The following is a 12,023-nucleotide window of genomic DNA, read 5'->3' as shown; positions in this document are numbered from 1 at the left end:
GGGACGAGAAATGAGAACGGAACAGGGAGAGAGCAATGAGAGAATAGACATAGCAGAGAGGCAGTGACGACGAAGAGAGAGAGAGATCGAGACGCGAGACAGGGACAGCACGATACGAGAGAGAGAAGAGAAAGTTGAGAGCAGGAGAGGAGAACGACTGAAGAGACGAGATCCGGGGGGGGGGAGGATGGTAGTAGGAGAGCGAGAGACGAGGACAGCAGAGAGAGAGAGAGAGAGAGAGAGAGAGAGAGAGAGAGAGAGAGAGAGAGAGATCAGCTTGAAAGCTCGTGGCGGATAACTTCCTAGAATTTTGTGCGAGTGCAGACAATTTCGTGAAGGCTCAAGTAAATGTCAACGTGCCTTTACTTCGCGTAAAGATCACGGTAAGTTTACTCCGCTAGGATTTCAACAGACAGGTTAACAAGAGGTTAGGTCCAGAAGCCGACTGGTTAGCACATCTGTAGTAATAGCCTACAGGTGCAGTTCTCACACGCTCGCCAACACTCAGCATACATACATCCAGGAGATGTGACATTAGCCATATGTGACATCAAAAATACATTGCTGTAAAAAATGTACTACTCGTGTCGAACCTTTACCAGGCCGGTGATATTGACCACTGTGTACGCACCAGGTACGGCATTGCCATTAACCAGGAAGCAATATCGTAGTCTATGGTGATTTGCCCATTCATAATTTTACATGTCGAAGCAAATATAAACTTTTTAATGTAGGTTTAGAAATCAGTTTAGTTAAAACAGGTTTAAATTATACTATACACTAAAAAACATGAAGTTCAACATTCACTAAAAATGTTTTTAACAGGTTTTTAAAAAGTGTAGACGATCGTTGGCTTACAGCATCAGGTTATACCAGTTGTACTGCCCCCTAGCGGAATTGTGCAAACCAAGTTTATTACGTATCGCATCACAAAAAATTCAATTTATTTCGTCGCTAGCTAATGGTAACTATAAAATGTTACACATGTAGATGTGCTCAATCAAAATGAAACTAAGATCTAATGATAAAATATTGCAATTGCAATCATTTCCCACTTAAATTAACACGGTTGGTCTTTTGCACGCAGCTGAAAACAAGCTCTCTAGGGAAAGCACGAGTAGTACTTTGTAATGGCTGCGTTCAAATTTTACAGCATCAAAGTATAATTCATTGCAATCATAAAAGTTTATGCATTCAGTATCAATTTATCAAGAGAGCATTAACGTGTTATGTAATACTGATGTTGAATTCGCAAACTCTAAATTGGCGTTTGGCTTTAAGGATTGCTCAACGTTGAAATCCACACAAATATTGTGGATTTTGAGTAAATACACGCTTTTGAAATATGCCGGTTTTTGAAAATAGCGCAGCTTTACATGTTTATATTATTAAATAATTATATTAATTATAATTAGTACATGATTCTCGGCGATGCTCACCGAAGAACGCTCCACAACCGTGTATCGCAAGTGTCGACACATTCTGAAAATTTCCTGGCCAGAATTTCCACCCTGAATACGCGTACACCGCTCTCATCCCACGCTGCAGCATAATTATATGGGAAATCGCGTCCCTCTCTCTCCCTTCTTTCTTTCTCGCCCCTCTCTGTCTCTGCGGTCAATATCTTGGACTGCACTAAAATCCACGATGAACACTCTTACACATACACACGCACGCTCTCGCCATATATGGGCAATCGCCTCCTCCGTTCGCGAACTAAATCGCCAATTTAAGAGGCGATTTCTGCACAATGTTCTTAACAAGGTAGGCGCCAACTCGTGGCTTACGCGAAGCCAACTGGCGCGTCTCAGCCGACCGAGAAAAAAAAACAAATTCTCCAATTTTCTATTTTCGAAGCTTGTAAAAAAAAAAACAATCAGTCGCATAGCGGCGCCGCGCGAACGACGGAATCGCCGATATTTCGCTCGTAATGCGCTCTCGCCGATGATAAAAGATTTCCGCGTATTTGCTCAGGCGCACGTCGCACTGCCGCCGCGCGTCTGTCTTCTCTGTGCAATTAGGATTATATTCGTGTATGGGGCGTGCGTGCGTGCGTGCGTGCGTGCGTGCGTGCGTGCGTGACTGCCGCCACAGACGACATGGCACTAAGACGACGTAACACAAAGACATCGTCTTTGCTTCTTATCTCTACGACACATTTGCTCGATACCGAAACATGGGAAACGCATTCTGAGCGTCTGCAATCTTTCTATTTAAGACGACATCGAGCGGTTTTTTTTCGAACTCGGGTTGACAGCGGGGAGCGGTCTATCGCCAACGATGGCGCGCGCCATCTAGAGGGAAAACCCGGAACGATTCCGTGCATGAGTTTTCGAGCTGCACGAGCGAATGCACGGAGAACGAGACACGGGTCGTGCGGAAAGATACAAGGGGAGAGATGACACGTCCAAACACAGAGAACACGTTCGGGCAGAGAGAAGGATGTAGAAAATAGGCAGAGAAGGACCGATTGCAAAATGGCGCGGTATTTTGATAACTACACGCTTACAGGCAAGCACGTCTTCTCCTGTCTACCGCTCAGCCTCATTTGCAATTTTCATGACATTATCATAAAAAAGTACAAATTTACATGGCGAATTGAAGATTGCGCCGATAAAAAGAAATGGATATCTACCATTTAAATTGTGACTCATTCTTTATTCATGGCACTTTCGTTATAAGAATTGCTAATCCAAATCCAGAGTCGTGACAGCTATACATATATATATACACACATACTGCTCCTTGCCTAGACAACTTAGCTAACCTGATAACTGACTAGAAATGATACTTCTCCTTTTCACCCTTTTCCCGTTTTCTCGCTAGTTTTCCGCTCGGTTGTTAACTTTTCACTATTTTGGGGGATTGAAGTTCGTTGTTCTAACCGTTCGTTCTATTTGCTTGGATCCACTCACACCCGCGCATGGCACACTTATACGCCACTCCATTCATCTCTGCTGCATTTTATTCGGCGAAGCCACTAATACGTACGATGTTTGTCGTAATTACACTGCTGCCTGGATAATACCGGAATCATCTGCATTTAAAAAATCAAAAATTATCAAAATTCGGTCAATTGTTTTTTAAAATTTAATACGCTAGTCCAACTAGAAAATGTAGTTACGTTACGTTATATCACGTTGCGTTGCGTTGCGTTGCGTTGCGTTACGTTAGGCTTACATATCACGTTACGCTATAGTAAACGTAAGATGACAACACCGCGCAGTAAACGAAACAAAAGGTTATCTGTTCACCGACCAGAGCCACCGACATCCTCTGCACAGATCCGGATCCGGGATTCGTGTTGCAGCAGATAATTAATCGTTTGCGTGTTGCCCCAGCGCCTATAGTTCGTTTTTATGTTCAGAGATGACAGGCCGTCCACACTATAACATATTATACACAGCGTAGCGCAGAGCATCAACACGATGAGACTCAAGTTAGGCTAACTTTGCTACATAGCAGCAGAAGTAGATAATAGGGAATTATTCTCTATTATCTACTTCTGATAGCATACACGTCCGCAGAAGGCGTGCATGGAGTGTGGCTATCCGATTCAATGATAACATCAGGAGTCTATCAATATATCTATATATATTGTGTCTATCAATATTGATAGACTCCTGATAACATGGTTGCCTTATTTAGGTAACGACGTAATGGGATGCGATTTACACCACCCAGGACCTATACTTCATTATCACCGATATAGCTCCACGACAGACATTGTCTCTCCGCCATTTGTTTTGCGATATGAAACTTTGAAGATGGGTATGTATTGCACTATGTATTGCACTATGTATTGCACTGTGTATTGCACATATAAACCCTTCTCTAACTAAAACTCGCGCTAAAAGTTCAAAGAGTACTCCCACCTTTTAAGGCTGCAGTGCGAGAATTTTGTTCTAGCTAAACCAATTTACTGATGAACTTGGTAATTTAATGGTTTTACACTTTTAGTGCTTAATCCTTCGTGGGAAATAGAGAATTTGTGGGAGAGGGGGAGGTATATTACATCACGTCCCTCATCGCAAATGTATATATTTTACGAGACTGAAAAATAGATCACTAAACGCATTGCTTTTTCCACTGTCGAAAGCGACCTCTATGCTGGCGGTGCCAAGCATGCTCAACGTCACCGACACGTATAGATGGCGCTAGCAACCCCCTGCCTCATCATAAGTGGCGGGAGGAGAGATGGGCGTGTGAAGTAACGTGATGACGCATTAACAGCACGTCTAAACACACTATACACGCGACGCCACGAAGCTACATATATACAGTGGATGCACGACCCAACAACGCATTACGATTGCCACAGCAGAATACGGGAGACCGCTTGCGAACAGGGGACAAACAAGCGAAAACTGCGACAGACAAGTGAAAACAGCGACAGACAAGCGAAAACTGCGACAGACAAGCGAAAACTGCGACAGACAAGCGAAAACTGCGACAGACAAGCGAAAACTGCGACAGACAAGCGATGATTGCGACAGACATTTCAATCGCCATACAGAAGACGCCGTGCGAACAGCCGAACATACCATCGCCATTGCCCGCGCGAGGGGGTCGTGCGTGCACCTTATACTGATGGACGCAGGCTGGGTGCATCACCTTGCAGCCGCCCCGCATTAATCAGGGGGAGGGCTGATGGCAGAACGACCCCCCCCCACACACACACACACGTGAAAGATACGACTATTGCACTCTCAGTACCAGGAATAAATAAAGAATACTAACGTAATACTATCATTTACACTTCTTTGGTACTTGGGTCATTTTTTCCGACGACGTCCCTTTCTCTTCATTTGCACTATAAAACATACAATTCACGATGACTAGCATAAAATGACTGTAATAAATACCGATATTATACATCATACTGAATCCACCATAATTGAGAGAGAGAGAGAGAAGGAAAAACTACATTTCTAAACAACTATACACACCGGGAGCAGACGTCCTCTCCTCTCAACTCTCATCTAAATTACCCCCTTATAATTCATTCTCCAGCCACGCGCAGCTCTCTCTCTCGCGCCGAGGTGGTTTACGAAAATAAACACGTCGTCGCCAAAAAATATACACTCGGAACGGAGTGTAAGTGCTAATTATAGCCCCCAAATGATCGCCCCATTAGTGGTGCGAAAGCGTGCGCGCAAAAATCGTCGAGACTCTCGCGTTTCGCGTTGTTAGATACGAACGATGTTTTAAAGGGGGCGCTGCACTTCAGTATCAACGCCATCACGATACAACCAACGCACTTACGGTAATTTACGCAATAGGAGTAGCAGAAGCGCGGGAAAAAATCAGCGCTAATTCTTTTTCGAAAACCGCTTTGCTATCCGCCTTTCATTTGAATCCCCCCCGGAAAAGGTTTCACCTTTGAAAACTTTCGCCAGGGACAATACTGCGTCAACATGTGGGTGAATATGAAAGGGGTACTGCACATATGACATGATTTTCCCAACGGCAGCATCAAGTAGGATTTTACACACAAAAAACTACAATCACAACGACAGCTACAGAGACCTACGCTCACGCGAGACATTCTAAAATTTACATTGCAGTCAGTTAAACACGTAAGAATCATTCTAAACGTCGCTAGAATATCGACTAGACGAAAACTGCTGTCCGTCTGCAACCCTTAACATTCCGAACGCCGAACATCAAAAACGCCATACGAAGTTCAAATCACTTTACGCAGAAATGTTTCAGATTTTTTTTAAACGCACGCGCCCCGCACGCATTGATCGCACGTGTCCTTCGCCTCACAACGCCAAAAAAAACTACGAACAGTTTTCACTTGACATTTCCTCGACCTCGAACGCAACCTTTACGACAGAACCTTTACCTACGAACAGGTTTCCTCTAGCGCAACCTCGCGACTGATGACCCCAATCACACATCACGCGCTAAACAACATTGCACTGACTAGTTTAAACAAATGGAAGAAGATACATTGCAACGATAGACGCCCGCCTGCTTCCCCCCCCCCCAACACCCACCCACCACTGTGAAACCGAATCCCATCAACCCACCTCTATCTCTCCCACCCCACACCCCCATTTTCGTAAGCTCGAACGCCAAGCCTCCGTTTCGTCACCCACCGGATGAGCAGTAGTGGCTATCAAACCCCACGAGCAAGAGAAAAAGAAAACCCGCCGAGAACGCGTTCTGGCTATAGCATCGTAAAAAGTACCTCCGCGTACTCGACTCGAACAGCGGCGCCCCCTGCCGCCGCCCCTGCACGCCACCAGGTGTCGCCGTCGGTCCTCGGTCGTCCGCGCGAGCAGACGCTTGATTTCTCCTCCCCTCCTCCGCCGATCATGCGAAGAACTCCTTCGGAGGGGTTTTGGAATACTGGTTCATGAGCGGCGAACGCTTGGGCTCGCCCAGCGAGTAGCTGCCCTCGTCCTTCTTCTTCAATCGGTGTATGACGTAGGCAAGGGACAGGCAGGTGATGATGAAGACTAGTGCTGACACGGCGATGATGACTGCAATATAATAACAAACGTTATCACAACAATGAAGACAGCAATGATGACTGCAAATAATAACAACGTCATCACAACAATGAAGACAGCAATGATGACTGCAATATAATAACAACGTCATCACAACAATGAAGACAGCAATGATGACTGCAATATAATAACAACGTCATCACAACAATGAAGACAGCAACACCGTCATCAACGTCAACAACGACAGTAAGTGGGACCGCAATATAACAACAACGCCATCAAATGACACAGCAAGTGTCAACGATGACAGTAACACAATAACAACGTCATTATTAATGACGCGGCAATGACAACTGCAACACAACAACAACGTCATCAACGACACAGCAAGTGGCAACGATAACAACCACACCAATAACGTCATTATCAATGACGTGGTAATGACGACGGCAACATGACCGTGTCCGCCTGAAAATGTGTACCTGTGTCTCTCTCTCTCTCGCTCTCTCGCTCTCTCGCTCTCTCGCTCTCTCTCCTCCTCTCTTCTCTCTCTCTCTCTCTCTCTCTCTCTCTCTCTCTCTCTCTCCTCTCTCTCTCTACCTCCCTCCTCTGCTCGCTCTCTCTCTCTCTCTCTCTCTCTCTCTCTCTCTCTTCTCTCTCTCTCTCTCTCTCTCTCTCTCTCTCTCTTCTCTCTCTCTCTCTCTCTCTCTCTTCTCTCTCTCTCTCTCTCTCTCTCTCGCCTCTCTTCCTCTCTCGTCACTCTCTCTCTCTCTCTCTCTCTCTCTCTCTCTCTCTCTCTCTCTCTCTCTCTCTCTCTCTCTCTCTCTCTCTCTCTCTCTCTCTCTCTCTCTCTCTCTCTCTCTCTCTCTCTCTTCTCTCTCTCTCTCTCTCTCTCTCTCTCTCTCTCTCTCTCTCTCTCTCTCTCTCTCTCTCTCTCTCTCTCTCTCTCTCTCTCTCTCTCTCTCTCTCTCTCTCTCTCTCTCTCTCTTCTCTCTCTCTCTCTTCTCTCTCTCTCTCTCTCTCTCTCTCTCTCTCTCTCTCCTCTCTCTCTCTCTCTCTCTCTCTCTCTCTCTCTCTCTCTCTCTCTCTCTCTTCTCTCTCTTCTCTCTCATCTCTCCTCTCTCTCTCTCTCTCTCTCTCTCTCTCTCTCTCTCTCTCTCTCTCTCTCTCTTCTCTCTCTCTCTCTCTTCTCTCTCTCTCTCTCTCTCTCTCTCTCTCTCTCTCTCTCTCTCTCTCTCTCTCTCTCTCTTCTCTCTCCTCTCTCTCTTCTCTCTCTCTCTCTCTCTCTCTTCTCTCTCTCTCTCTCTCTCTCTCTCTCTTCTCCTCTCTCTCTCTCTCTCTCTCTCTTCTCTCATCTCCTCTCTCTCTCTCTCTCTCTCTCTCTCTCTCTCTTCTCTCTCTCTCTCTCTCTCTCTCTCTCTCTACCTCCTCTCCTCTCTCTCTCTCTCTCTCTCTCTCTCTCTCTCTCTCTCTCTCTCCTCTCTCTCTCTCTCGCTCTCTCTCCTCTCTCGTCTCTCTCTCTCTCTCTCTCTCTCTCTCGCTCTCTCTCTTCCTCGTCTCTCATCTACTCTCTCGTCTCTACTCTCATCGCTCTCTATCTCTCTCGCTCTCTCTCACTACTCTTCATTCTCTCGTCTCTCTCTCTCTCTGCTCTCTCTCTCTCTCTCTCTCTCTCTCTCCTCTCTCTCTCTCTCTCTCTCTCTCTCGCTCTCTCTCTCTCTTATCCCTCTCTCTCGTGCTCTCTCTCTTTCCCTCTCTCTCGCGCGCTCTCTCTCTCGCTCTCGCGCCCTCCCCCTCTCTCTCTCCCTCCCCCTTCTCTCTCCCTAGTGTGTTTGTGTGTGCGACGGCTGTTGTGTGTGGTGTGTGTGTGTGTGTGCTGTGTGTGTGTGTCCTCATGTGCTCGTGTGCTGTGCTTGTGGAGTGGTGTGTATGTGACTGGTGTGCTGTGTGTGTGTGGTGTGTTGTGTGTGTGTGTGTTGTTCTGCGTGTTGTGTGGTGTGTATGTGCCCCTGTGTGAGTGCGTGTGTATGTTGCGTTGTGATAGTACCCACCCCGCGTGTGTGTGTATGTGGCGTGTGAGTGCGTGTGTGTGTGTGTGTGTAGGTGTGTGTGTGTGTGTGGTGGCGTGGTATGTGTCTGTGTGCGCTGGCCGCCTTGGCGTGCCGCTCCGCTGTGCCAGTCGCCGTGTGACGTGCAGTTGCGCTGCTCGCCGTGCGCGGAAACAACGCAGTCAGCTCGGCTGCTACTTTACGTCGGGCGCGCCCGCGCGTATGATACAACCGTAGCGTAATAACGCAGCGCGTCGATAACAACATAATAACGTGGTGTAGCGATCGCGGCGACAGATCAACGTGCGGTTGCCACGCGCCCTCTGACCGACACACACACACGCGCGCGCGCGGCTGTCGACGTCTGCCGACTGCCGCGCGTGACAGCGTTTCACTCAGCTACCTACCGCGCGTGAAGCAGAAAAAACTCGTGTTGTACGAGTGAGTGGTTTACCTTCCCAGCACGGCTCAAGGACACTTGAAGAACGTGTTTTATGTTTTACCTTCCCCACACGCTGAAGGACGTGCGATCAAGGTTAAACACCGTATATATACATATATATATCCACGCTGCTTTGCTGGCAGCAATACACAAGCTGTACAACAACAGTAGGGGTTTTCAAGTCGAAGTGGTGTGTATTTCAAATTAATTACATATCGATACATATATATTCGAGCCTGTATCTATGTAGGGTTTGTCAAACGGTAATTGTATTCTCGAAGAGATGTGAATTCGTCTCATGCAGCTAAAACTGCGTTGCTAAAGACTAAGACTTAGACTGCGTTGCTAAATGGCCACACGCCACCTGCGGGGCGGTGTTACGAAAATTATACGTTTACTAGGCGTTCTACTTGTACACACGGTTGGTTTGTCCCGCTTTATAATTATATTGGCTTGCTGCAAGACTGATAGCTGTCATGAACGCGCTGCTAGTAAAGCTAATCGAGCCTAGAATATTACAAAATGTTCATCAGCGAATGCACTTATTTGTTGCAGACGAAATCGATAAATTTGTACAGGTGACTGATATTTTGACAAGAATATCGGGATACGTCGTACGCACATTTTTGTTTACTTTTACAAATTACATTTAGCCAATCAAACGCGAAGTAATTTAGTTTAATTATTTTCCTCTGCAAAGAGTGATCGACAGTTTGTAAAGGTTGCTATTAACAGTGAAAAATACGTGTACGCATACGCACGTATGCGCACACCTGCACATACACACACACGCGCACGCACGCACGCACGCACGCACGCCGGGAGGCAGATGTACGAATAGTGACGCGACATTCGAAATTTTTCCGAAAATCTCGTCCCTTCAAAGTACAATTCGAACTAATCATCTCTCTAACGCCCTAAAGAATCGGCGCGCGAAGGACGTGCCACGGGGCAACGTTACGGCTTGATTGCTGCCTGCCGGAGACAGACTTCAGGCCAGGTGGGGGTGGTGGGGGGGAGCGAATCGCCTGCGCGCTTGTCGTCAAATTACAGGTGAAGATAACTAGAAAATTCTGTGAAATATCCGATAATCGGATTTACCCCCCCCCATGATGAAAGGTGTAGACTGCGCTCAGTTACTAAATGGACACGTGCACTTTGGGTAGGGGTGAGGAGGTGAAGGTGGGTGGGGTGGCATGAGCACATTGGGTAGTGGGGGGGGCGAAGGTGGGAGGGGATTCAGCCTGTAGAGGGTGGGGTGGGATTTGACTGACACACACACGCTCGCACGCACGCACGCACGCACGCACGCACGCACGCACGCACGCACTCACGCACGCACGCAAGCACGTACATGGGTAGGATTTAACTCTGACATACAATCCACACTTTCCGACGAACATCTCACAGCTTACTCGACATTGTGACGATGTCCATTCCTCCTTCGTCGGATTCCGGATCCGGTTCCGGTTCGTCGCATCCGGCCTGGCATCCGGCGATGTTCGCCATTCCCCTCAACGTCTGCGTCGACGTCTCCATGGACGGCACGAGTAACTCTGGCACTTGATTACCGCTCTTGTTTGGCTGCCAAGTAGAAACGAGAGAGACGCGCATGGTGAGAGTCTCATCTTCATCTTCCGGACTGTACGGGGAACGACGTTAGAACAGAAATCTCTGTGCGTCGTTGTGTTCTGTCACCGGAGATGTGTCAACCGTGTTCGTGTTTTTTTGTTTATTAGATGGCTAACGATTCCGCCTGTCTAGTTGAAAATTATTTTCCCTTTTTAAGATTTTTTTAGTTATTTTTTTTATTATTATTTTATTTTAATTATTTTTTAAGTTCAACGTGTTAAAATATACACGACGTATGCATGCGTTAGCCACTCGGAGTGAGCCCGACACTCTACGGACACATTTAGACGATGTGCCGTCGTCTGTCCACGCATTTCCCTGTCATACGTTCAGCTTCAGAGGAAATGAAGCCCAATACCACACACCACGGCAACGTTACTTTAGCGGGAACTATGTCTGTCTATGTCATTTTGCTAGCGTATACTATGACTGTCTATATCCTTTTGAAAGCGGGTACTATGTCTGTCTATGGCCTATAGCGGTTTCTATGTCTGTCTATGTGCTATAGCGGATACTATGTCTGTCTATGTCTTATAGCGGATACTATGTCTGTCTATGTCCTATAGCGGGTACTATGACTGGCTATGTCCTTTATCGGATACAATGTCCGCCTATGTCCTATAGCGGGTACTATGTCTGCCTATGTCCTTTTGATAGCAGGTACTATGTCTGTCTATGTGCTATAGCGGGTACTATGTCTGTGTATGTGCTATAGCGGATACTATGCCTGTCTATGTCCTATAGCGGGTACTATGTCTGTCTATGTCCTATAGCTGGAACAATGTCCGCCTATGTCCTTTAGCAGGGATATGTCTATCTAGGCAGCCTGTCTATGTCCTTTAGCAGGGATATTTCTATCTGGGCAGTCTGTCTATGATCCTTTGATAGCGGATGTGTCGTATCGGTATCCACCCGACAAGCGCCGACACTCGGCTTACGGCGTCGCCTCATGAACCGCTCGCCGGTAAATGACAAATTCAAATAGATAATTGTCGCGCGGTATTCCCCCCGGTGCCGCGTCGCAGTGAAAGGCACCGAAATACGACACAATGCAGACAACACACGACGCGTGGAGACCTTTTGTGAGAGAAAAAAAACGACGACGAAATGCCGGCAGCGTTTCGTCTGCGTCGAAATCTCGCGGGCACGGCGTCGGTAATGATGGTGGTGTACAAACACATCACACACGCACGCACGCGCGCGTACCACGCGCCGGCAATCGTTCTATAGAAGCCCCGAGGGTATAGGTGTACACACAAACACATGCACACACGCGCGCACACACACACACACGCGCGCATACACACGCACGCGCATACACACACACACGCGCGCGCACGCACGCACACACACACACGCACGCACGCACGCACCCACACACGCACGCACGCACGCACGCACGCACACACACACACACACACACACACACATCACACC

The 12,023-nt window shown here is 47.3% G+C and overlaps 1 protein-coding gene across 1 annotated transcript in view; it reads right to left on the bottom strand.

The window, feature by feature from the left end:
- Nucleotides 1-6,084: 6,084 nt before the first annotated feature.
- Nucleotides 6,085-12,023, bottom strand: part of LOC106809891 (syndecan-2-like) — a 36,232-nt gene continuing 30,293 nt past the window's right edge. Inside the window, exons 2-3 of the mRNA XM_014813128.1 lie at nucleotides 10,370-10,538; nucleotides 6,085-6,494 (exon numbers count right to left, since the gene is read on the bottom strand). Coding sequence (XP_014668614.1) covers nucleotides 6,325-6,494; nucleotides 10,370-10,493 — 294 coding nt within the window. The 5' untranslated portion in view covers nucleotides 10,494-10,538 and the 3' untranslated portion in view covers nucleotides 6,085-6,324. The remainder of the gene's footprint in view (nucleotides 6,495-10,369; nucleotides 10,539-12,023) is intronic.

This window comes from Priapulus caudatus, unplaced genomic scaffold, assembly GCF_000485595.1.
Source record: "Priapulus caudatus unplaced genomic scaffold, Priapulus_caudatus-5.0.1 Scaffold394, whole genome shotgun sequence".
Taxonomy (NCBI): domain Eukaryota; kingdom Metazoa; phylum Priapulida; class Priapulimorpha; order Priapulimorphida; family Priapulidae; genus Priapulus; species Priapulus caudatus.
Note: the sequence above shows the minus strand (reverse complement) of the source record. Positions and strands in the feature narration are given on the sequence as shown.